General features: G+C 49.3%; 1 protein-coding gene across 7 annotated transcripts in view; it reads right to left on the bottom strand.

The window, feature by feature from the left end:
- rnf220a (ring finger protein 220a) overlaps window positions 1-26,286 on the bottom strand; it is a 112,454-nt gene extending 86,168 nt beyond the window's left edge. For all 7 annotated transcript variants that reach the window (XM_084707882.1, XM_084707885.1, XM_084707883.1 and 4 more), the window contains exon 1: window positions 25,644-26,286. In XM_084707882.1, the coding sequence (XP_084564008.1) occupies window positions 25,644-26,286 (643 nt within the window). The remainder of the gene's footprint in view (window positions 1-25,643) is intronic.
- Between the last annotated feature and the right edge of the window lie 215 nt (window positions 26,287-26,501).

The following is a 26,501-nucleotide window of genomic DNA, read 5'->3' as shown; positions in this document are numbered from 1 at the left end:
CCCCTTTTCTCTTTCCCTTTCTCTATTCCCTTCTCTCTCTCTATCTATCCATCTCCCCTCCTCCCTCCCTCTCTCCTGGGGTTTTGAACAGATTTGAGGGGGGGGGGGGAAGAGGGAAAAAATGCGGCAGTCAATGGTTTGGAGAGGGAGCGAGGACAAAGGGCCGGGCTCTGTGTGCTTCCTTTCAGGCCCGGGAGAGAAGGTCCAGGCCTGGTTTTGTCTGACCGTTTTAAGGGTCACAGAGGAGGGACATTGTGCCACCACAGCCAAGCTGGTCATTTCGCTGCAAAACTCTGGTGGCAATTTCCACCTCTTTTCTCTCTTTCTTCTCTCGGCTTTTCTTTCTTTTTTAATACACCGCCGGGGTCTAGCAGGGGCCTGCTTGGGAAGCACTCAGGCACCCAGGTCCTTTATGAAGACTGCCGAGTACTCCAGTCCAGACTGGCGGGGAGAGAGGGAGGGAAGGAGGGAGGGAGGTTTACGCCTCTCTCCCTCACACTTTCACTGATGTGTGTGACAGGGGGAAGGAGAGGGGGGATGAGAGAACGCGAAGAAGGGAAACTGGAAGGTAGCAAGGATAGAAACGAATAGAAAAGTGGAGGGGGGTGAGGGAAGAGAAACGGTAGCAACTAACCCCACCCACACACACACACACTCCCTACCCACCCTTCTGTTCCCCCCCCCCCAACCCCCCGCTAAGATGAAAGCTGCCTCCACTTTAAAGTGGATTAGAGGAGCAAAACACTGAAACAATGGGAGGTGAAAAATCAAATTAGGCCTCCTAAACATCAAAAAGAGACCCTGGAATAGCTAAGCTTCCTCCTAGCTAATCTGTTGACTTTCTGTGAACGATATGCTATTCACTGCCGGCCCATGCCCAGTGTACTCTGAAAAGGCTCAACACAGTTGCACTGCACTGCCCTGCTCTGTGTTTTCCATACACATGTTTCACAGGGAATATATAAGAACATATCTACAAGATGAAACAGCATGACACTATCACAGAGACAGAAAAGCGCTGCTGATGGGGATCAAATTGTTGTTTGTTGGAAAGATAGATCCCAGAGTGAAAGAAAACTGCTTATTAGGTTCTTCACTAATAAAAGCCAAGCCAGGCAATAAACTGTTGTCCCTCTCCCTACTTTCTTTCTTTTTCTTTCAGTCCCCTTCTCCTCTCTTTCCTGGGAGAGAGAGAGGGAGAGGGTGGGGGGTGGATAGATCTCCCCAGAAGAATGACCCAGCAGTGTTCCATGTTGCATTGTTCACGCTCAGCCTCCAATTTGCTCTCCACATTCTGCAGGCCGCGCCGAGACGTTACGCCGGCTTAGGAGACAAATCGCACACACAAAAAAGGAGAAAAAATCGAGAAGGGGGGGGGGGGGGGGGGAGAGAAAAAAAAGGCTAACCCTTCACAGCAATGCAATTATCGCAGCATTTGAAGCCGGCGGTCGGCCTCCGCTGAAGGCCTTTGTGGCGAAGCGGCTCCTTGCTCTGTACTTTAGCACCGCATCTAATCGCCATAGCAGCAGCAATTTTTACGGTACATGACATTAACATGGCTACACCGGCCAACAATGGTCACATTGAAAGGGAGTTAGAAAGGAGCACAGGTTTCGCCTGGTTAAGGAGGTCGCAAACTGTCATATATAGAGAGAGACAGCAAGTATGTTTATTACTCTACCTAGGACAGGAGAAAGATAGAAGGAGATTGAGAGAGAGGAAACGACTGCAAATGATACTGCATATTATCCATGCTCAGTCTGTTCAGTTATTCTTCCAAGTAGCATGACGATAAATGAAATGCAGGAACCACAAAACACGCATGATGTACACGCGAATGAAACATATTATACGCTAGAACACAATTTAGACTTTAAACCGAGCAGTGCCTTGGTAAACGGCCCACAACGTAATGTAATAGGAGTGGTGAACACATGTTGGACTATGTAAAATTACATACGTAGCCTTTAGGCTACCACCATGACTTAGGCTACAGCTGTTCGTCTTAGTGGAAACGGTATTCTTATTAAATGTAAGACTATGCACATTCTAACAGACATTGTGTCTGCATGTGTGGCAGAATACATTTTGTGTCTGCGCGTGTGTGACAGGTGGAACCTTTTAAAATTAGCCACACGGTGAAGTTGATCATGGTGCCTCAATAACTAAGTCAAGTGTAAATACATCATAATTCCATATCCACCACAGGATTTGGCACCAGTGTAATCTGTTATTGTGTACTTTTATATGATAATTACTATCCGTACAGAAAATAACTAATTACTGAAGGAATCATGTAGACCTACAATACATGGATGGATTCTTGTTTAGAATAGCATTTTAAACGTGGCGTAGGCTATAGTTCTCAATTATGTGAATAAAGAACAGGCTACGTGTCTTCTGTCTGATTGGCAATTAAACTTGTATCCTCTGCATTTATTATGATAGGTCAAGAATAGTGTAGATTGTGACAACGATGGTAAATTGTCAAACGTGTGAAGAAAAATGCAATTTGTTGATACGTTATCTAGGCGATTTAAAGCACACAAAAGCATGCTTGAGGCTTGAACTATGGCCAAAGCGCTAGCGATAGGGAGCTATCCCACCCTCTTCACTCCCGCCTCCCCTCCGCACACACCCGTCTTTTTCTCCGTCTATGTGTGTGTCTCTCTATCTTTCTCTCTTTCCTCTCTCTCTCGCACAAACATCCCTGAGCGGAGCGCGACCGGGAGTTAAGCAGCACAGCACAGGAGGCGCGAGGTGAATAGCGGGGCAGATGAGCAGAAGGGGGTGTGAGGGTCTCACAAAAGCGCTCGAAAGAGAAAGTTAGACACAAAGAAACAACGAGAAGCAAAATGCGGGGACACCGAGAAGGGAAAAACGGGCGCACTCCCACACAAAACAAGAGACCAGCCTTTGAAAAGACCATCTGTGATTTGAAATGGATGAGTGTTTTTGTGTCCTGTGTTTTTCTTCACTAAACGGGTGGAGCAGTGAATGGGTTGCAACCAATCAGTAACTTAAAAAGACCATAAACAAATAAATGTGCGAAAAAGACCCTTTAGCAGCCCCCACACACAGGACAAATTACACGGGGCGAGTTGGCAGGACACAGCTATTTCAGAAACAAAAAACTCTGAAATCTGGAATTATCCATGTAAGAAAATCTGAATAAACCGACAACTAACTGGCAACCTTGAAGGTTGTTCAGAAAATTGACCATGGCTTTGATTGTAAAGAACTGCATGCCAAATTATGGAGATCCCTTTCTTTAAATCGAATCAAGATTGTAGCTATACTAGGCTTCAGAATAATAATTATAATTACAACAAAAGGCTTCTATAAAAAAATACAAGTAAAACATTTGATCGAAATAGGCCATTTGATTCAACATTTTGAGGCATACTAAAAATAATAATATACAAAAAATAATAATAAAGGCCTATATTAGTTAAAAAATAACATTCATGTTCAAAAGTTTCTTCTTTGTTTATATTTCATTAAAAACAGATGGCATAATAATTATGTTTCTGCCTCTTTATATCTTATTCTCTTCTCCATGTCTCTGTCACGGAGTTTTTCAGTCGTCTTGTGAGCCCGACTGTTCACACTTCAGATTGAGTGCAGCAATTCATTTACATCCGATCCATGTCAATTAATTAAAGAGCTTTCTTTATTCCTACACACCAATTAGCATGAAATAAATATGCATTAGTCATCTTGTTTTCCAGTTCCCAGTATTCTGTTTAACATGCTCCGATGTTAACGTCATTTGCATTAAGTTTAATTTAAATGTGTGATAATGAGATATGCCTACCTTGATATTAAGCATTTGTGTTCAAGAGGCATGCATAATGGATTTCTAAAAAACGGATTATTATTATTATTATTGCTATTTGTAACTATTACTCGACTATTGTTATTAGCCTACTACTATACTCTTTCTTCTTGTTCACAATAATCACAATTTGTCTCAAGACATTCGAGATTTCATTTGTAGGGCCGACATTCCGTTCATAATGCAAAATTAGCAATAGCCTATTTAGTTTTTATTTTTTTTAATTAAGGATAAAAGCCATAAAATATTGTATTTTAAATAGCAGCGGTATTATATTGTAGCAGCAATATTGTATTGTATTGCGGATGATGCTTGTTTGAAAACTTCCAGAATCAATCAAACAATGCATTGTCCAGAAGTCTAATTGTATAGGCCTAAGCACACCCACAGAATGTCTGCAATATACTTTCTACATGACATCATTCACTAAGACTGACAAGAAGCCATTTGCCGACAGTGAATTACCTTACCACCATAAAGCGAACTAATGTGAAATATCACATATTTTAATCAACTTGAGGAAAGTATTGCTGTTCTCAAAATTTGGACTGGAGCCGGACACATTCATGGCAGTTTAATTAAATTAACTCGAAGAGCATATTTGATTTGCACCCATTAAAAACGGCACTTTATGGTTTAATTCCAAAAAAGTATCACCGCAGGTTAACGACTCCTAAGGAAGCCTATAGTTGTTAATCGAGGACCGACAGTGTTTTATTGTGTAAAACTAAATTCTTTAAATCAATTTTTCAACTAACAGGTTCGTATAAGAAACAGTAAATCACGCAGGACTCTTGGAGAGGACGAAATAATAATTTACTTGTGCAAAGAGGAACGTGTAGGGCCCGGTTTTCATCAGCATCCGGTGCATTCTCCGAGCTAGCCGACTTGATATCAGGACTTACTCTTAAAGTAATTCATTTCTAAAAGCATTTTCAGCATTTTCAATTAATTCCCCTTCACCCATGCAAACCTCCAAATGAATGTGCCCATAGAGTTGCCTACAAGCAAGCAGATAATTCAATGAATGTATTTATTGAAATAGAAGAAGAGATAGGCTATTTTTGGAAATAGTTTGAGCAAATTACCTCAATGCATTATCCATTCTACATTCAAGGTCTCTATTCCTACCTGCAATATCATATTTGAAAATACTGGTGCCTTCATCCAAACACACAATATAGCTCTGCCATCTCAAAAAGCACAAGCATAATATGTATACTAGTTTATCTTCAACTGGAAAATGTTTATCTTCATTTGATTTCATTTAACATAAATTATGTTGTATGTGCATATTATTTAAGGTAAGCTAAAATGATCAAGGTATTGTTTTTAATGTTATGGCCTATTCAGACATATGTGCATGATTTATAACATACCAATCTGCCTCTTCATTCCAAAGACACGATAAAGCTATAGACTTTTAGCTTTTAATTTACTGGCCGTACATCAGTATTGGGCAGAAACTGGAGGCATGAACTAGCTAGCTGCCTTATGAAGTCAGTTAAGTAAGAACCCAACCAGGGTTATTGACCAATTGAGTTTGCTGAGCACTAAATTCTCCACCGGAACAATGCAGTGAAAGGGTGAGAACCAGTGGAGTGGTGTGGAGGGTGGTGGGGGGTGTCACTGTGACCCCAGTAGGGGTTGGGAGGGATGAGGTGCTGGGGTAGGTGGGGGTGTGCGGTGCTAGGGAGACCAGCTATCCCTGCTAGTCTCTTGACCTCCCGGGCCCTTGGTCCCACCCTACTCCTCCTCAAAGTGACAGGACCCCCCACCATATTCCTACTGACTCACCATCTCTCACTTTCCCTCCTCTCTACAGACTCCCCTCTCTCCACCAGGCCCTCTTCACTCCTGTACACAGTCCTCCAAACATGCATGAAACGCACACATACATGCACAACAAACACACACACACACACTTACGCAAACATCATACATGCATTTTAAATCGTCCTTGTGTATTAGACACATATGATCTGACGGGTGATGAGGAGACAAATACAGGTATGGGAAACTAATGTGATTACCCAGGAGGACGTCCGCTCATGTTAAACTGCCATGTGGGGCTCAAGCTCTGAATGGGGCTGTGATTATGCACAGCAAACTTCATTACAACCCGCCTGCTGCCTCGGAGCTTGGGGGGGGGGGGGGTGGGGGGGAGAAGGGAAGGGAAGGGGGGTCGGTGACAACACAACAAGTCCTAATGGATAGGACTGGGGGGGGGGGGTGTTGTGTGTGTGAGAGAGAAGGAGAAGGGAAGGGGGGGTTAACAGGCAGTCCACGGTAGCCATTAACAGATTAAACCAGCCTTTGGCCTGATCAGTGATGCATGCCTACAAACTAGCTCTAACTACTATTAAACTGCTTTCTACACCAGCGGCTAGTCGGCTCAGCATCTTAGCTTAACTGGAGCATTTAGGCAGAGGGATGGTATTGTATGGTAGACACAGAGAGGTGGAGGAGAGGGATGAGGGGGGTGGGAAGAGAGGCAGGGAGGAAGGAGAGAGGGGTTGGGGAGATAGTAGGAGGGGCAGAGTGATACCTTGCATGACTGCTCTCTCTCCAGAGGACACTGACAAACACACACTCACACACAGTATCTTGGCCAGGTTTTGGTATGTGTGTGTGTGTGTGTGTGTGTGTGCGGGGGGCTGTTCCACCCTGGTTGTTGGCAGGGGTTTCTGATTTCACGGCAGGCTGGGTGGTACCATTGAGCAGTCATCATGCTCCCTTTCAGCCTTTCAGACAACACCCCCCCCCTCCTGCCCTGCACCCCCCCTGCCCTGCCATCCCCCCCCCCCCACCACCACCAACTGAGCCACCCACTCACCAGCCGACAACTCTCCCCCCCCCCCCCCCCTGTCTTACACCCATCCCCAAACAAGTGCACCCCTGCTCGGTCCTTCCTTAGTTCCTGTTTTGGTATACTAACCACCCTATTCACCAACTTACTGCGACAGTGTTTCAGAGTTGAGGTCAGTCTGAACGTCGCCTCATCCCTTTCATGGTTTCTATCTCTCTCTCTCTCTCTCTCTCTCTCTCTCTCTCTCTCTCTCTCTCTCTCTCTCTCTCTCTCTCTCTCTCTCTCTCTCTCTCTCTCTCTCTCTCTCTCTCTCTCTCTCTCTCTGTCTCTCTCTTTACCTTCTGGACACACACTAACTATGTGAGCTCAGAATGTGTCCTTTCACACACTCCGTGACTGTTCACAAGGAACAAAGTCCATGAAGTCCATGAATCCTAATCGATTGGAGGTGTATCTGTCAGTGTGTCTTCACATCCGGTTTTTATCATCCTCAGTAGTTTTCCACAGTGCAGTGTGAGGCTCTAGCAGGCTGGGGCTCAATGCAAACAGAGAAGAGAAACTCTGGAAGTCGAGCTGAGTAGCAGCTAAATAGCGAACACAGCTCTCTCTTTCTCTCAATGGCCACCCCGAGAAAAGCTGTTTTTTGTTTGCATGTAAAGTTTCCCTCTCTCTGCTAAAAAAGCGTCCTGAAAACGCTACCCCCTTCCTCTCCTCTTCACCCCCCTCCTCCCCTTCTCCCTCTTCCTTTCTCCTTTAACAAACTCCCCTCTCTTCTGCCCGGCTCTGCGCAGGCCTTATTACCATGCAGGAGAGTGACTTTTCCCCTCTTGTGTTTCCCTCTCTCTCTAAAGAGTACTTAATAAAATGTGAGTCGGCGAGGCAGCCACAAAGGGACAGCACGTCACCAGTCCTTCATTTCCATTAGAGAGGACCCTGCTCTCACACAACATGTCTGGGATAGGAGTTCATTCTCGCCAATCTGCCAAAGTACAGGCCGGAGAGACCGCAGAGAGGAGGGGAGAATGTTTGTGTGTGTGTGTGTGTGTTCTAAGGCAATCCCGCAAATATACACACATGCAGTATCACCAAAATGGTGCCCGGTCCTAGTGTGGCCAGTCTGATATCACATTAAGAGCATAGATAACTTCTACTCAGGCTGTTCACTGGGCCAGTCTCAGACAGCTCTCTAGCAACCAGGGGTTGTGATTGTGACTAATGTTATCTTAGGGTCAATTTCAGCCCTTCCCACTCTGGCAAAACCCAGAGGAAGAGGTGACCAGAAGAATAATGTTTATTTTATTTCTTCCATTGCTGTGTGATTAGAAATTCAATTTGTGTAAAAAAAAAAAAAAATCCAGCTTGTATATATATTTCATTCCACATGACGAATGGGTTTTGTATTAATGAAACACTTGCCAGTGTGAGAAATTAATCAAAGGACGGGTTAAATTGAAAGAACATATTAATAGATAAGCGGGCCTAAGTAAGTAATTACGCCTCAAAATGATCTGACTAAGATAAACTCTGGAGGTGTTTAAAGTAGCATCAAGCACACTGAACTCGATAGTACCAAAACCCAATGCACTGTTCTCCTCTGTCCTCAAAGCTTGCGGGAGATTAAAGGGGTATGGTGCTGCAGAAGCCTCATTTGACCCTGATGCTTACTAATAAAGACCGCTTCTGTTTAGTTCAAGACGCCTACAGCAAGAAAAATGACCCTTGAGTGTTTCCCCCAAGCACCACATCATCCTTTTCTGCTCTTCTGCTGCATCTCCTGATTGCTCTCTCTCTCTCTCTCTCTCTCTCTCTCTCTCTCTCTCTCTCTCTCTCTCTCTCTCTCTCTCTCTCTCTCTCTCTCTCTCTCTCTCTCTCTCTCTCTCTCTCTCTCTCTCTCTCTCTCTCTCTCTCTCTCTCTCTCTCTCTCTCTCTCTCTCTCTCTCTCTCTCTCTCTCTGGCTTACTCATCCTCTCCCTCTTGTATCCCTGTTGCCTCCCCTCCCATCAACTTGCCTGCTAAATTATTCAGGAGCAGTTTCTGCAGTATGCTTGATTAAGTTTTAATTTCAGCAAATTACCAGTCGGCAGGAGGCCACAGCAGTGAATCATACCGGCCACTGGCTTGTTTATCAGTGGGGAGAGAGGATGCGCCAGTACTTCACACACAGAGGGAGGGAAAGAGAGAGGGAGCTACTTCCTACTAATCTACTGTACATAGTGATGGACTCCCATTGTGCAAACAGTCAATGGGTTCCATTAAGAAGTGGAGGAGCAAGATGTTTCAACTCAGGAGCCAGGGTAGTAGCCCCTCTGTGGAAACAAACAGGTGTACCCTACAGCCATGGGAGTTAGAGCCGCCTGCGGCGTAGACTGCATGGCTCAGCCCACATCAGCCCTATCATCAGGGCCAAGAGTGCATGGATGGAGGGGACGCAAGCTGCAGTTAGGGAAATGATGGTGGTTATCAGGCGAGATGCGTGTTTAGCTTGTCGAGGGCCTGTGGGAGGGCCATATACATGCCTGTTAGGCAAAACATGCGTGACTGGGACAGAGATCAGCCGGGGGGGGGGGGAGGGAAACCACAACTGTGTGTGTCTGTGTGTGTCTGTGTGTGTGTGTGTGTGTGTGGTGTACACATGTACGTGGGTGTGCGTTTGCACACAGCGTAACATAGAGGTCTCCCATGTCTACTCTATCACCGATGGCGGCCGTCTCCTCTCACGACTTTCTCTAATATCTTCCCCAGACACCCGGAGGGCTGGAGCCAAACAGCCCCCTCTAGAAATCACACCGAGGCCCTGTTTGTATTTCCTAATGTCTCAAGTCTTTAGATTTACACACTAGCAGTCGTTTGGACACCAAACAAAACACCAAGCCACAAAGGATCCAGCACGGCGTCCTTTAACCAGCACATTCAGATTTCACCTTCCTTGATAATTGTCAAGGCAACAGCAGGTAGTAATGGGAACGCTTTGTATAATTAGCATAACATTTCTACTTAAGTTCTCAGTGTGAGCCCGACTGTTGTTCTGTGGGACATGATATGACGGATGGAAAGGCTCCTCCGCCTTCACACTTGCTTAGCTGGACGATGAAAATGAGTTGAGACGCTTAGATGGTGAAAGGCCTGTATAATCTGCAGGGCTAAGGCCTGTCGAGCAGTGTGCATCATGAGCGGAGGGAGGACAGTGGGTCGCTAGCTAGCAAGCTAGCAAGCAGCAAGCAGTGGTTAACTCGCTCACACACTGGCGTGCTAACATGCTAGCCTGGCTGCGAGGGATTTATATCTCTCTCCCTGGGTGATTGTCCAACACGGTCTCCCTGTAGCGCTGACAATGGAGCTGGATTAACGGGCCCTGTCAGTTCCCTGAACACTACACATCTTTTTGTCCCTCGTTAAAAGCTCCACCTAATTAGCGCACAGGGGCTCACTGCTATCTGCTATCGGCCAGGCCGAGGCATTGGGTCAGCCAGGAGAAAGGGAGACATTATTTTAACTAGTCTCACAAAGAACCCCCCACCTTCTTTCTCTGCCCCCCCCAGGGCTACTGACCGTATCAGCTTCCGTTTCTCCACTCTCTCCTGATTGTGTGAGTGTGTGTGTGAGTGTGTGTGTGTGTGTGCTTGTTAACAGCCAACCTAGCGCAGGGGGCCATAGATCTTATTCACGGCTGTGTGTAGCCCTTATCTCTACCAGAGCCTTAATGGCACATAATAAGGGGAACATTTTGTAGCAACACGGCGCCCCTCTTTTATTTGCCAAACCATATCTCTCTCCTTCTCCTCCCTCCCTCTATCTTACCCTCTCCTCACCTTTTCTCTCTCTCTCTCTCTCTCTCTCTCTCTCTCTCTCTCTCTCTCTCTCTCTCCCTTTCCATCCCTGCTTTATGCCCCTTTATCTCCCCAAGCTCTCCGTCATCCAGGTTTCTCTCTCTCCCTGCAGATGAATCATATCTCACTGCCTACATATGCTAAAACCCATGTAATTACAGCACGTCTGAAATAAAGCCAGCCCACTAAAACTGTCGCAAGAAACACAACAAGGGCGGTAGCCCTCGTAACTAAGCTGTCATGGTTACGATTAATTCATCACTGGAGATATGGGGAGAGAGAGGACAGAGGGCGGGATGGAGGGAGGGAGGGAGTGAAGAGGGGGTGTAGGGAGGGAGAGAGTGAAGAGGGGTTGGTTTTTCTCTGGTCAAGCGACTGTCTAGTTCAAGCTGGGCCATGGATAAGAAAGAGTACAGATAATGTGTACAATAAACACCATATTATAGATTGGATTGAATCCAAGTTATATAGGTGATGATGCCCATATCCATGGTTTCCAGGTTACTTCTAGTTACCTGTAGTCTCTGGGCTACGTCAACACATTCCTCACTGCCTTGCCCCTTCCTAGCTCCATTCTGGAAAACAATTTCCCCTCCATCCATGACACAAAGAGCCCTATTCAAACTACCATTTTCAGACATATTTCATCCTCCAGGTAGAATCCTCTTGTCAGTAATAACGTCTCTTATGTAAATATTTTCTCTCTTGTTTTATTCCTGCCTCTGAAAAGCAGGACTTGGATATATCACTCACGCAGTTTTCAGTCTGAGATGTGGGTGTATTTAGACAACTATGTTCAATTGTGGGTGATCTAGATATACTGTATACAAAATATGTCAGGACAAAGACGAACCAGACTAGGCCAAGCCAGACCAAAATGGACCAGGCCAGACCAGATCAAGCTAACCCAACCTTAGCCAACCCAACCATCCCACCCAGCCACCCCAGCCAGTCCAGACCAGGCCAGCAGTGGTGTGGCATCCTGCCTGTTCTACCCAGTCTCCCGCCTGCTGCTGATGCCTCTAATTCATCACCCTGCCAGGAGATTGATCTGCCTCTCATGGCTCTGGCCCCGCTGCTGATGTTGCACTAACCGAGCAGGGCCTCCGCTGAATAAAGAGCAGCATCTGTGTGGCTGGCTGCAAAAGTGGAGGGGACATTTTTTTAAACGTATTAATCGCAGGACGGGAGGGCCGTGAGTGGGCGAGACAGCCCCATCTGAGGGATATAGCCCAGGGGCAGCCAACACACACACACACACACACACACACAGACAGACACACACGCGTACACAGGAACATACGGGAGCACAAACACATTCACGAAAGACCATACACACACATACACACCTCTGTCGCATCTCATTGTCCCTGGGGCTCAGCTCAAGTGATTGTGCCTCAGTCCCCACACACCCCTCAGATACCCACAATCCATTTCTCTCTACACACAAGACGCACAGAGCAACACAGAGGCAATTTGTCACTCCGCATTTAAACTTTGTATTCCGCTGAAATTTTATATGATTAATCATTTCCGATTCCAAACTCAGACTTTTTTTCCCCCTTTGCGTGGGAGGGAGAGTACGGAGCAGACTTGAATCCGTGGTTAATTGTTTGGGGAAAAAAGTTGGATTAGTGACAAGATTAAGGCTCGTATTGCATTGCTCCTCAGTGTTCTGATGTTCTCACTGCAGCGTCCCCTCAAGGGAGGGCTCAGAGAGACAGAGGGAGAGAGAGACAAGAGAAAGAGAGGGGAAGAAGAGAGGAGAGGAGCCTGTTTAGGGAGTCTGTGGTTATGCTCAGTAAAATTAGTGGGGAAACAACTTCTTCTCCTCCCTCCCTTTATCCCTCTCTACCTCCCTCCCTTTCCCACCTCCCTCTTTCCATACAGATCTGGTTCTGCCGTGCTGTAGGCAGTTGCACAGCCAGCTATCCCACAAACCCCTCTGGAGAAACCCCTCCCATGTGCCTTGGCAAGCAGAGGCATCTACCGCCAGACCAAAGATGCTGCAGTAGAATGATGGTGAGGTAGAACAGTGAGGGGAGAGCTGTGTCCTCCTTCCACAGCACTAACACACTAAAAGAAGACGACGCGCCGTTGCTTCCAGACTTCCTTCCGGAAGATCTCTCTTCCTTGACTGAGTGACCGGTGACTCCGAGACAGTGGTTTTTGAGAGAGGGGGAAGAGGAGGAGTAGGCTGTGTGTGTGTTTTTCTGTGTGTGTGTGTGTGGTCCCGGACATGAGGGTGGGGGGGGGGGGGTTCTCCCAGAATGTTCCGCTAGGCAGGGAACAGAGGAGGGGAAGTGAGAAAGGAAGGAGACAAGGTGGCAAATAAGATGGAAGGGTGACGAGGCATCAGGGAGACGACCATGAATGATGTATGAGGCCACTGATTGACAGGCTGAATAAGAAAGAGGGAGGGAGGGAGGGAGGGAGGGAGGGAGGGAGGGAGGGAGGGAGGGAGGGAGGGAGGGAGGGAGGGAGGGAGGGAGGGAGGGAGGGAGGGAGGGAGGGAGGGAGGGAGGGAAAGTGAAAAAAGGGAGAGAGAGAATGATGGAGTGATAGGTAGAGAGAGAGAGAGAGAGAGAGAGAGAGAGAGAGAGAGAGAGAGAGAGAGAGAGAGAGAGAGAGAGAGAGAGAGAGAGAGAGAGAGAGAGAGAGAGAGAGAGAGAGAGAGAGAGAGAGAGAGTGGGAGGTAGAATAAGGACACACAAGAGGCTTTGATCATAACAAACCCTTCTCTCTAACACCAGAGCACCATACATTGCCATCTGGGATCAAGGGTGTGGATGTGTGTGTATGTGTGTGTGTGCGTGTGTGTGTGTGTGTGTGGATGTGTGTGTGGATGTGGGTGTGTGTGTGTGTGTGTGTGTGTGTGTAGGGGATCAGCTCCAACCCTGTGCATAGACATAATCCCCCTATTAGAAGCACTGCATGACCATCTTTGAAGCCAGTGACTAGGACACCAGACCTCAGTATGGTCCCTAACACAGCTTTCAGCACACTCACATCATTCACGCTGCTCCTTAGTTCCATTTCAGTTCAATCAAGTCAGGAAGGGAGTTCAAAATTGAGTAAAAAAAGAATTTTCAAAGATTTTTTTTTGTCAACAACCTCATAATCTGAATTGATTTGTTTCACTTCAATTGCAGAATAATTTTTTGTTTAAGTTTTTGGTCTGACGCAGACAGAGCTATAAGGATCTATAAAACAAACCTTCAGAGCCCACACCCTCTAGGCACCCATCCTGTACCCTCAGACCTTCAGACCCCACACCCTCCAGGCACCCATCCTGTACCCTCAGACCTCCAGACCCCACACCCTCCAGGCACCCATCCTGTACCCTCAGACCTCCAGACCCCACACCCTCCAGGCACCCATCCTGTACCCTCAGACCTCCAGACCCCACACCCTCCAGGCACCCATCCTGTACCCTCAGACCTCCAGACCCCTGCACCGGTCGCGGCCCTCAGACCACTTCAGGCTCAGGTGGGATGATGAATATTTAACCCCGGCTGAGTGGCCCTGCTTCATTTGTCAGCCCCTGGTTAAATGCCACTATTAGCATTCTGTCCCATTATTGACGGCCTGGCCTGTTTGTGTGTGTGCGTGTGTGTGTGTGGATGTGTGTGTGTGTTGCAACTAATGATGGATGCCTGCTTCAGGACAGGTCAAACGAGACAGCGTGTGGTGGTCATCACGTCGGTGTCCGTATTGATGGAATATTATTAATACTGGAGCAGGGAGAGGGACCTCAGGTCAGAAGCAGCTACACACACACACACACACACACACACACACACACACACACACACCTACAAACACACACACACACTTGCAGGTGTAGAAGACCACCCTCCACCACACCCACCCAGATCAGTGAAACCAACTCTCTCAGTCTCATTTCACAATTTGACATCTTTTCACAGCTGTTCTTTCTCCTTCTCTTCCATGGTAACAGAAGCCACCAATGGCACCTGTGTTGACCACATGCTCGTTAAGACAGCAGACGAGCTCTGCTCTGTCTCTCTCCTCCAGCCTACCTTCTTGAACCCAGCCTCACACAGAGTGCCCTAACCCAGACACACACCACAGGACCAACATGCACCTTGCCTGTATTCCACCCATGTCGGGCCTCGACCCCACTGTGTTGCTGTTGCCCCCGGTGACCGGCCATTACCACGGATCTTGCGCCCTGCCGGCGTGTGAGGTCATTGTTTCCCAGCAGCCACCTGACCTCTCTGCTGTTAAAACCACACACGGCTGGCGGCCGTGACTTTGCTGCAAAGTCACAGTCTGTCTACACAGGAGCAAGTGGCTGGAGTCTGAGGTCATTTATAAAGTGTATTGATATCAAATAGTACATTCCCTCCCAACCCTGATACTAAATATTGTATTCCATAAGATAGTATGTGCATAGCAATACACCAGCCTTGAGAATATCAAGTTCTTGACATCATATTTTGATTTGGATATTTAAGCCCTGAAAACCTAATGGACCGTGCACAAAGGAAAAAAAGATTCTGCCTTGGCAGACTTCATAGGATCCTGACGTTCCTGATTCCCATCGCTCACAGAGCTCAAAAAGAATTTAAAAACAAACTGTAACTATTTTCCAAAAACTTGTCTGTCTGGGAGTGCTTGGTGGCTGGTTTTGGCCGGCCTTCCAGAGCAAACAGGCTCTGCTCCAGAGCAGACTCTCTGATGTCGCGTCTGTTGTCTGACCCTCCACTCTGCAGGAGAACACCAGGGCGCTCTTCAGGGCCCTGTCCATCGCCCCCCATTCTGCTCCTCTTTCTCTTATTTAACCTTTATTCATCAGGGTAAGTCTTGTTGAGACATAACGCCCGTGGATGAACGGAGGAAGTCCTAATGTATTATGTATTAGGAAGCATTGATTTTGTCCAGGGATAGAGAGACTGTCCCGACACCAAAGCATCCTTTCAGGGGTGAGACTAGGTACACATATATGTTTTCCCCTCTCTTTACACTTTTTTTCCTTGTCTGCACGTCTGCTTATTTGATTTCCATGCAAAGAGGGTAGAGATGTGTGGTGTACTTCAAGCGGTAAGGATCATGCTGTGTTAAGCCTTACACACACGCAGACACACACACACACACACCTCCTCCCCTTCAGAGAAAAGACAGCACTGGAAAAATCAATATATCTTTGAATGGAGGTCAGAAGGGTGTCTGCTTTGGGAGAAGTGACAGATTTGCCCTCTTTTGCTCGCTTAAACCCCCCTCCGACTGCACCCCCCCCCTCCACCCCAGCGCCCCATACAGCCTACCCCCCCCCTCCACCCCAGCGCCCCATACAGCCTCCCCCCCACCTTTCCCCACCGTCCAGGAGGGCAGATTCCAAGCATTTTGCCGCGGGGATGCGATATTAGACAGCCCACATCGAAATGGAACCCGTGGAGCACCCTGAGTGGCTTGGCCGCGGTCAGACATGACTACCGGCTTACACCACGGCAGGTGTCAAACAAGGCTTAACTCAGGCAGGACACACACACACACACACACACATGAACCAGGCCCAGCCTAACAGCCCAGCTCCGTAGAGAAGGTCTCCAGATTAGCCCCCTGCTCTACACTTTCAGGTGTCATCATTCTCAACAACAGCAACAATTTTCAGCTCAGTGTGTGCGTGCATGTGTGTGCGTGTGTGTGTGTGTGTGCGAGCATGTGTGTCTCCGCTCTTTAAATTGTCTCAGTAGTTCAGCAACACACCGGTCAAATGTGATGATGAAAATGACCGATTGAGACGTAAGGTCAGTTTAGATCTTTGATGGTCAGAAAGGCTGGGAGGAGGAGGGGGGAGGGGGGGGAGGGGTTAAGATGATTGGAGCCCCCACACTGTGCTTGCTGGTCAGACGGGTGTGTTCCCTTTGATGTGTCACTGAAAACAGCTTCGGCCCCACTCCTCCCTCGTCCTCATGCTGCCACAATCAAGGAGGCTTTAGAACTTATCGAGATGCAGCCAGACATCTGTCATCGGTCTGGTAGTTTACTTTCAAAAGGTTATTTGAAAACTAAGACGCAAACAGATCACTGGGGTATTTCTACATTTATTCTACATTCATTCTCTAAATGCCTAAGATTTTTCTGACACAAAGGCAAGACAATTTTATGACCTCATTAATCCCCTCAAAATGTACGTGTCCATGTTGGCTTCACTGCCTCCCATTCACCCCCACAATTTGAAATCTATTTATTACAAAATAAAAGAAACAAACCTCATGTATTTATTAAAAAGAACAATCTGTATTATGTTTTGAAGAATATGTTTCCATGTACCCGCTAATTTGAAAGCATTAACATAAACGGCATGGTATTACTGAAGCCTTGCCATCACATCAAGGCATGAATGGACCAATGGGGTGTGGAGTTGAAAAGCCCAACAGGAGAAGCAGTTCATGTTTTTAATATTGGCATCATTGCTAAACAGGATAATTCCACAATTACCCCTAATCTCCCCAGCCATTAGGCAGATCACAACACCTAGAGCCCATCGACAGGCTAATATGAAGTGGGAACATACACCCTGGAATGGAGTGATGAGTAAAAGAGAGAGGAAGAAAGAGGGAGAGAGAGGGAGGGAGAGCGGGAGGGGGAGGGGGAGAGAGAGGGAGGGAGGTTCGGTGAAGGAGGGCACCCAGCTTGTTAATGAACACAGCAGGGAACATTGATGATTGTAATTATCAAATTGCTGTTTTAAAAGCCCATTGATTGATGTCATTAGGTGTGTGAGTGTTTACTGATTGCTGCATTTGTACCTTCACACACACTGGGATCAGACACGTTCACGCTCATTAGCAGAGTAGGAGGGGGGGTGCACATGTAGCGCATGTCGTCGGCAGAATTATCTGACATACACGTTTACACACACACACACACACACAGTCTATTTATTTTGAATGCATCCCTTCTTACAATCTGCACTCTCTCTTACAGGCACACACACACTTATCTCCCCTCAGCAGGGGCTACAGTATTCAATTATGTCAAAAGCCTTGTTAGAAGACAACTGAGAACAGGAGTGTTAGCCATCATGATAAGAGAGCGAGAGAAAGAGAGGGAGGGAGGCAGGGGAAGGGGGCTGTAAGGAGGGGCTGCAGGTTGCTGGCTGCTGGCTGCCTGGTTAAGTGCCTCCTTTAATGGTTCTCCCTGGCTGTCTGATTCTCTCTCCTCTGTGGGCCTATATATCGCTGTATTAAAGAACAGGGCTGCTGCTGCTGTGCACACACACACTCACACGCACACACACACACACGCACACACACACACACACACACACACACACAGCTCAACAGCCTACTTCACCTCTCTTATGACTGACACCTCAGTGTCAACTGACCTGAGGAGTTAGCTCCCTCCCTGAACAGGGCTGGAGGGCTCACTCTGCCAGGAGAGGAGAGAGATGGAAGGGGAGACCAGGAGGGGAGACCAGGGGGAGAGACCACGGGGGGAGACCAGGGGGAGAGGGAGGAAAGGGGACGTAGGATGGGAATAGAGAGAGGGAGAGCGAATGAGAAAGACTGAACACGAGAAGAGGGAGGGGAAGGAATAAAAAAAGAAGAAAAAGAGAAGAGAGACAAGAGCCACAATCAACAGCTCTTCCTTTTTTTGACCGCTTCTCACTTTCAATGATCAGAGTGGGAACGATGCGGTTCCACACACCTGGAACTGCCCCCTGTGTGGAGCCCAGCTGTGCTGCAGCAACCTGCCCCAGAACAGCCACCAGCACCACGACAGCGCTTCCCTCCCTGGAGCTCCAGGACCAGCCCACAGCCTGGGCCCCTGACACAGAGAGTGGGGGTGACAGCTATTGGATTTGAATATGAGCTAGCAGACGAGTGCAGATGCACAATTAGAATGCAGAGGGTAATCAATAGGGTGGCTGACAGATGGATTACACTGGTAAACAGATGATACACACTGCTAAATAATTAATTAGGCTTCTGTGGGGGGGGGGGGGGAGAAGAGAGAGAGAGAGAGAGAGAGAGAGAGAGAGAGAGAGAGAGAGAGAGAGAGAGAGAGAGAGAGAGAGAGAGAGAGAGAGAGAGAGAGAGAGAGAGAACTGACGGCGATTCAGAGGTGTCCCTGGGTCAAAGTGAAGGACCACACTGTGAGATCGCATTGACAATGCGAGGCTATGGATGAGTCATCCTTTCATTTCTTTTGTCCGCTCCGTTTCTCGCCTGAAGCCTGTGAAGAGGGGACCAGACCGTGTTCACACCCTCTTTCTGCCTTTAACTGAGCCGGACACGATTATGCAAAAACATCCACTTCAGGCGGAACATGCATATCTACACTAAGATCACGCCTGTTTAGCTTGCCAGTAATTCACTGTGAAAAAAAAAAACAAGAGTAGAAACTGAATGTTAAATATTTCCTCTTTTTCACATCCATTTAAGAATGTACAAGTTGTTTGTTTCTATTGCAGAAACAACAGCGGTGGCAGGGTTACAGGTGTGTGTGTGTGTGTGAGAGTGTGTGGTTTGGAGGTAATGTGATTGTGGCCTCGCCACGTCCAGCGTTGTGAAACGGAGCGTTCAGAACCGGTAACGATCCCAAACGTGGCCCCTGGTACGCATCGCGGACGCCATCACCGTGTTGCCGCGGCGGCAGTCACAGCTCATGAATAATTCATCATTAAGGGCGTAACGTGGGAGGAGTGTTCCTCTGCCAAGTGGGCTTTTTGGAAAGCTCCCTGTCACAGAACACTGCATCCACAAACTGTGAGAAGATTAGATTACTGAGAGGAGAAAGGGGGAACGAGAGAGAGAGAGAGAGAGAGAGAGAGAGAGAGGGAGAGAGAGAGAGAGAGAGAGAGAGAGAGAGAGGGAGGGAGGATGGGGGTGGGAGGGAGGGAGGGGGGACGGAGGCAGACAGAACGAGTGAAAGAAAGAAGGATAGGTACACAAGGAGAAGTGAGATAAAAGAGAACAGAGAAATAGGGCTGATTGATCTCCGCAAACCACTGTGCGGGTGTGTGTGTGTGTGTGTGTGTGTGAGTGTGTGTGTGTGCGTGCGTGCGTGCAGCCTCTGGGTGGGCAGGAGACCTTTAGGGCTGCTCTGGGGGGAACCAACCTTTCAACACATCTGCATTAGCACGGACAGGCCAGGAGTGAGCGTGCATGTGTGTGTATGTGTGTGTGTGTGCGTACGCATACATTCTTCAGATACCTATCGCTGTGTGTACAAGCTACGAGCGGCAAAAACACAACCAAAGATGGAAATGTGCATGTGTGTGTGTGTGTGTTCTGCCCCCCTGTTGCCCTGGCTGCGTGGCTGCCCTGGGAGGTAAAGGGGCTAGCAGGCTGGAGGAGCTGTGTGCCAGCTGTGAGGCTGTACTGGACCCAGAGGGCTGCTTCACCCCGAGCTTTAATAGCCTAGCAGTGACATCAGTCCCAGGCCTGGGAGCCCCAGCCATGGGAATGGAGCTGACCCAGAGCCTGGGGCAGGACCCCTCCTGCTGCTCTACACACACACAGGAACACACACAGGAACACACACACACACATTCACACAGGAACACACACACACAGGAACACACAAGCCCACACATACACACCTACACAAAACAGAAACACACACAAGCAGAGGACGGGAAACACAATAGGACAACATGAGGAATAAAAACCATAGTTGTCCCTCTGTTTTGCTACAGGGACTCCTCTTTTAAACACACGCGCACACTCGCCACACACACACACACAGACAAACACCAGAGGACCCAGCTGTTCCTAGGCCAGGGAGAATCACGTCTCCCTCATCTCATTTCCCTCCCAGTGTTCATTTCCCTAACACTAGCTCCAGTCGCTCCTTTCACTAATCGAGGCTGGGCCGGCGGACCTCAGCGCCGGCCTGTGTCCAATTCAAGTGGGCCGGGCCCACAAAAGCCTGGGCAGGAAGCGTTAATCCTTGATCTGCGTCGCCGCCGCAACAATGGCAACAGCCCAGTGCTCTCTAAAACATTCACCAGGGCGGCTGGACACCTGCTGCCCCTACCAGCATGTGCACCCACAGAGAAGACTAACTCACATCAGCTCTCTTATCTGGGCTTCCTGCATGCTGATGCTCAACAGCAAATCATCTTTTTTGGTAGGATTTATGATGTTTTTTTCTTTGAGAAGTTTAAGAAAAACAAGAGCAGAAAATGTTCCAGTAGAGATCCTGGAGATGACGGTCCTTTCCTGCAGATTGCCAGTGGACAGAGCCCTGGCTGTAACAGTGACAGCGTGACGCGGTCCTACTGCTGAGTTTGGACAGGGACAGGGCAGGTTCACCAGCCCTCCTCATCCCCTGGGGTGAGTCATGAGGGGGTGAGGGAGAGGGGGCAGACACAGTGGTGAAAAAAGCCAAGGACTAGGAGGCAGGGAGGAGAAGGAGGCTGATAGAGGCAGGGAGGAGGAGGAGGCTGATAGAGGCAGGGGAGAGGAGGAGGCTGATAGAGGCAGGGAGGAGGAGGAGGCTGATAGAGGCAGGGGAGAGGAGGAGGCTGATAGAGGCAGGGGAGAGGAGGAGGCTGATAGAGGCAGGGGAGAGGAGGAGGCTGATAGAGGCAGGGAGGAGGAGGAGGCTGATAGAGGCAGCAGCAGGAGAGGGACAAGCCTTTTAACATCTGGCTAAGCAGAGAGAGGCAGCCCGGTCTCAGCCCCTTAATTATTAGAACACTCTTACTTAACTTAACCCTGCCACTAGACCGTGACAGGACACGGGAGGGAGGGGGGAGGGGGGAGGGAGGGAGGGATGAGAGGTAGAACAGGAGGAAGGGAGGAGAGGGGAGGAGGGGATAACAGCGTTTGTCTCCTTGGCACTTTAACTCCTCACCTGCCAATGCTGATGAATTTTCTCTCCAGGAGAAATATTGTGCTTGTGTGTGTGTGAATCTTTACACTGTGACTGTTAACTAAAGTTTGTATTGTTTCCCAAGGAATAACAAACACTTTGGTGGTGACATCTGTTCAGTGGAAGGAGAAGAAAAAGACAACAGAAAACGACAGGGAACAGAGGAGGCAGAGGGGCTTGCGTCCCCTCCCTCTGTGTGTTTTAACAGCTGTCAGGCCCGGTCGCTCTTCACAACGAGGGATGCGAAGAGGAGGTGGGGATGAGAGGAGAGCGCAGGAGGAGAGGAGGGTGGGAGGAAGAAGCACACGTCAGCTGACAGATCTGCACGGCAGGAGTGACAAACAGGAGAATCTGCATCCATCACTCAGACAGAGGGCCAACGGCATCATTAAAACACCACGCAGGGAGAGACACACAGGGACACACAGAGAGAGAGAGAGAGAGAGAGAGAGAGAGAGAGGGGGGGGGGGAAGAGAGGGGGAGGGAGAGACAAAGACAGAAAGAAACAGACAGAAAGAGAGAGACAGAGACAGAGAGAGAGAGACGGCGAGAGTGAAAGAAATAGAGACACACAGGGACACACAGAGAGAGAGAGAGAGAGAGAGAGAGGGGGGGGAAGAGAGGGGGAGGGAGAGACAAAGACAGAAAGAAACAGACAGAAAGAGAGAGACAGAGACAGAGAGAGAGAGACGGCGAGAGTGAAAGAAATAGAGACACAGAGAGTGAGTATACTCTGCCTGGTAACTACCAACACACACAGATAGATGACATGAAGTGTATACAGTGTTGCTGTGGATGTCTAACTGATGTGTGTGTGTCTGCAGGGTGGGTCAGTGGAATCTGGGGTGGCGGGGGTTAACTAGGGACCTGCCAGCCACCCGCTTCCCTGTAAATCAGCAGGGATTTATGGGAACTCAACAGGGCCACCTCAGCTCTCGGCCCTGCCAAGGCGGTTCTAGGCCTCCCCAACCCTCCTGGATCCCCCTTCCCCCTTGCTTAGTTCTTCTTCCCTTTTTCTCTTCTTCTCTGGTGGGTCGGTGCAGCAGGAAGGAAGTACCGGTCACTGCCTGGCTGCTCTCTGTTGTCTTAAGGATTCTTCTTCTCTTCGGACGCTCAGGAAGGCATCTGGGAGTCTGTGTTTCAGCTCAGACTGCCTCTGATGCCTTGTCCCTCCATCCTCCCGTCCTTCCCCCCCTCGCTCATTCCCTCCCGTGTTTTTAGTATTTCTTTTATCTCTCCTTTTATCTCACTTTCTCCGCCCACCCTCCCCTACATACTTTCTTGCCCGCCCCCCCCCTCGTCTCTCTCTCTCTCTTCTTGCTCTTTCTCCCCTGTCCTCTATCTCCCTCACACGGAACCCCCAACTCCTCTCTCTTCCTCCTCTTTCTTCTTTTACCTCCCTTGTCTCCTTCCCTCCTTCCTTCCTTCTCTCTCTCTCTCTCTCTCTCTCTCTCTCTCTCTCTCTCTCTCTCTCTCTCTCTCTCTCTCTCTCTCTCTCTCCCTTTCTCTCTCTCTCTTGCTCCCCTCGGCAGGGCCGGGCTGTTGTTAGGACGGGGAATGAGGATGTGGGTTTGCGGCCGAAGGTTCGGTTCAGTGCTCAGCTCTGTCGTGCGAATGTGTGGAGAGACGGAGAGCAAATAAACATGCTCCAGCTGCCACACACACACACACACACAGAGACACACACACGCATGTATGTATGTATGTATGTATGTACGCACGCAAACACTAAGACAAGCACTCTCTTTCACTCGCACACACACAAGTATGCACTCCCTCGCACTGTAGCGCACACACACACACACACACACACAAAACATTAAAGCCCCCCCACACACACAAAACAAATACAGATCCTCAACATGAAATCCCTCAGATAAACAAACAAGTGCTCAGTCTTCTGTGAGCTGCTGTGTGAGATTGTTTCACTGTAAATATCCCTCTGAATTCCAATCAGACAGCCTTTCTCAGAGTCTTCTGTACAAAGCCTCTTTATTCCTGCTTCCTGAGGCTAAGTGTCTGCAGCGTGAATACTTGAAACATACAGCGAACCTCTAATAACGCATAATGTGACATGCGTAGACGTACTCTACCATGATGGCGCCTTTATGCGGAGGTTTAATATTTGTCAGAGGTGTGTGTGTTTGTGTGGCAACGTGCCTGAGAGTATACAGGGGAGATTTGGGTGGCTTAGCTCTCAAGGAAGAGGACACTGCTCTAGGGGGTGGGGATGACAGGGTGTATTGGGGGTTTGGGGGGGGGGGGGAGCGACTAGCGCTAACGCTAGCTCACCAGGCTAGGTACACTCAGAGCAGAGCCAGTGAAGGGGAACCAAATGTAAGCGTCTCCCATAAGACAGCGAGCGGAAATCCAATTGCATTAGAGCCCTGGGTGCTGGGTGGGGCCCCCCAGGTTTAATCTGATTACAACACAGCTCCAAAAGGGGCCGACAGCGCCAAATGATCACTCCATACTCTTCAACATACACCTTCCAGCAAGCCCACACTCCATACCCCCTTCTCACCAATGCCCTAACCCCTGTTTGGCCCCTTTTTGGACACCTTCACACCATACCAGCTGTTCCTCTATAAAGCACCAGCAGACCCCTCAGTCCCACCACCCCTGCAGAGCTGCAAGCTATCCTGGGGATGATGCGGGGGCCCCAGGGCCACTAGCCCCCTTGGCTCCCCCCACCACCATAAGCTGTTATAGACCAGCAGACATGATAGGATAGTCTCCTAATCGAATCCAATGTCACTTCTTCTGTATCAGATCAAGGTAGGACGGTGGGCATGAATAATGATTCGTCAGCTTTTTCGGGAAGGATCTACATTACGAGCCTGTGTTCCTGTCGGGCCCAACATAGAGGACGCCTGTGTCCGTCGCTTCAGCTGTTGCTGTTTAACTCGACTGGTATAAAGGAGACTTCAAAGTTCAAGTGCCACCAGCAGAGAGAATGAGCTGAGATATTTACAGGACCTCAACACCACAGATGCGGTTTTAAACAAGAGCGCTCGAAGATCTAATCCTTTATGAGAAATGGTCCTTCCCGCACTGAGTATCTCTCTCTCTCTCTCTCTCTCTCTCTCTCTCTCTCTCTCTCTCTCTCTCTCGCACGCTCTCTCTCTCTCTCGCCCTCTCTCTGGTGGGATCAGTCTCAGCTTGGCGCTCCTGTCTCTCATGTGTTCCATCGAGGATGCATCCATCTCTCCTCCTCTCCCCCCGCCCACCCACCCACCCGCTTCTCTTCCCCACCATCAACAGTGAGCAAGCGTGAGAGACTCAAAGAAGAAGACGTGAAGAGAGAGAGAGAGATGGGGGGAGAAAATGCAAACCCACTACAAACAGACACTTACAGTGCCGTGAACAATTACACACCGTTTTAATGAGGACTCGTGTCTGGGTGTGTCTGTGAGTGTGTGTGAGTGTGTGTGCCTCTATGTATGTGGGTGTCTGTGAGTGTGTGTGTGAGTGTGTGTGAGTGTGTGTGCCTCTATGTATGTGGGTGTCTGTGAGTGTGTGTGTGAGTGTGTGTGCCTTTGTGTGTGCGTCTGTGTGTGCTGCTGTGTTTGTCCCCCCTTCTGTTACTGACTGGTGACCTGCCAGTGCTGGGTGACGTGTGGTAATCCGCCTGTTCATTTGCCACCCTGGCTGCCCCAGTGCCACGCTATGATGAACGCTGATGACAGGCCCGTGGCCCATCTCCTAGGCAGTCACTTCCCCAGTAATCAGATTCAAACCGGGGGCCAAACGTCCTCCACTCATTGGTGAATGCTAATGTGCCGAGGCTTGTGGGAGTTGGAGTGAAACGGGGCCAAGAGAGAGGAGAGCGGAGAGACCCAAGGATCAGTGGCAAGGAACCGAGCAGGCAGTTTGGTGTTGGGGGAAGACGTGCACGAGTGTGATGTGTGTGTGTTAGCTGCGTGTGTGCACAACAGTGAGAAGACTTGCATGTGTCATGAGAGAGAAGGCTTAGCGGGTCTGTGGAAATATCATTGGTGTTTCACAGACTGCTGGAACATGTTGGCTTCAGACTGGCACGCTGGAACAGCAGCAGACTGACTGTTTAGGCTTTCAAGCACCGGTCAGGAGACGTAATGCTAGTTCTTTCAACGCAAACTTACCTGGGAAAATGGTGGTGTTTTGCAGATAGGACTTTAAACTACGGCAGTGGCGTGGACACTTATGTGGCTGTGTAAGTACAATTACCAGGTTGTTGCAAAGTAGTTGCAGGTTGACGAGTGTGTTACACGAGGAAGGGAGGTAGACAGATGTACTAAACACTGGACGGTCAGGATCTAAAGATACTCACAGCGTTCGATGCGGTCCTCAGGGCTCGACGACGTCTCGCGGTCCGACAACAGGCCCGACACGGCGAAAATCTTTTTCCCAGCGTCCTCCACTGCTTTGAGGGCGCTGGGCGAGCTGGAGGCGATCTGGGAGCCCCCAAAGTCGTACTCTTTCCCCTCGGCGTCAGAGTAGCGCAGGTGGGGCGAGGCGTCTGCCTCCAGGCATCCTTTGAGGCGCTTGGCCGGGGTGAAGGCCGACTGGTAGCCCCCTGCGCCGTCTCTGTCCTCTGGGGAAGCGAAGGGCCGGAAGGCGCCCACCCCGCTGTGGTTCAGCATGCTGATGGGGGAGCAGTCCAGGTTGGGCGGGGCGAACTGGTGATGGAGGTGGAGGAGGGACGGGGGGAAGTCCCGGTTGGGGAAGCCGGGAGGGACGCCGCCCTGGCGGTGGTACATGGAGGCGAAGGTGTAGGAGCCGTTGTTGAAGGGCAGGTGCACGTCTTTCTCCACGGAGACCGGCACCCCGAAGGGGCGGGGCTGCTGGCAGGGGATGGAAGCGTCCCGGCTGGCCTCTGCGGTGGACGCTAGGACCATGAGGGCCGGGGACGCCAGCGGGTTGGGCAGGTAGGAGGAGCTCTCCATCTTGAAGGCCGCCCTGTGCAGGTCCATCTTGGTCCTCCTGGGGGAGGGGGGGGGGTGTGGGGGGCTGGTGAGATGTGGGGGCCGCCTGGAGGGGTGGGGGGGTGGGGGATTCGGGGGTGTGGCGCAATGGGGAGGCTTGTGTGTTCCGGGGTGACGAAGGCTCTTCCTCTTCTTCACAGTGAGGTCATCTTCATCAGGTCACCACCTGTAGAGGAGGACACATGACATGGCCTTGAGTGACA

The sequence above is a fragment of the Hypomesus nipponensis genome, chromosome 10 (genome assembly GCF_054491055.1).
Source record: "Hypomesus nipponensis isolate SF chromosome 10, ASM5449105v1, whole genome shotgun sequence".
NCBI classification, from domain to species: domain Eukaryota; kingdom Metazoa; phylum Chordata; class Actinopteri; order Osmeriformes; family Osmeridae; genus Hypomesus; species Hypomesus nipponensis.
Note: the sequence above shows the minus strand (reverse complement) of the source record. Positions and strands in the feature narration are given on the sequence as shown.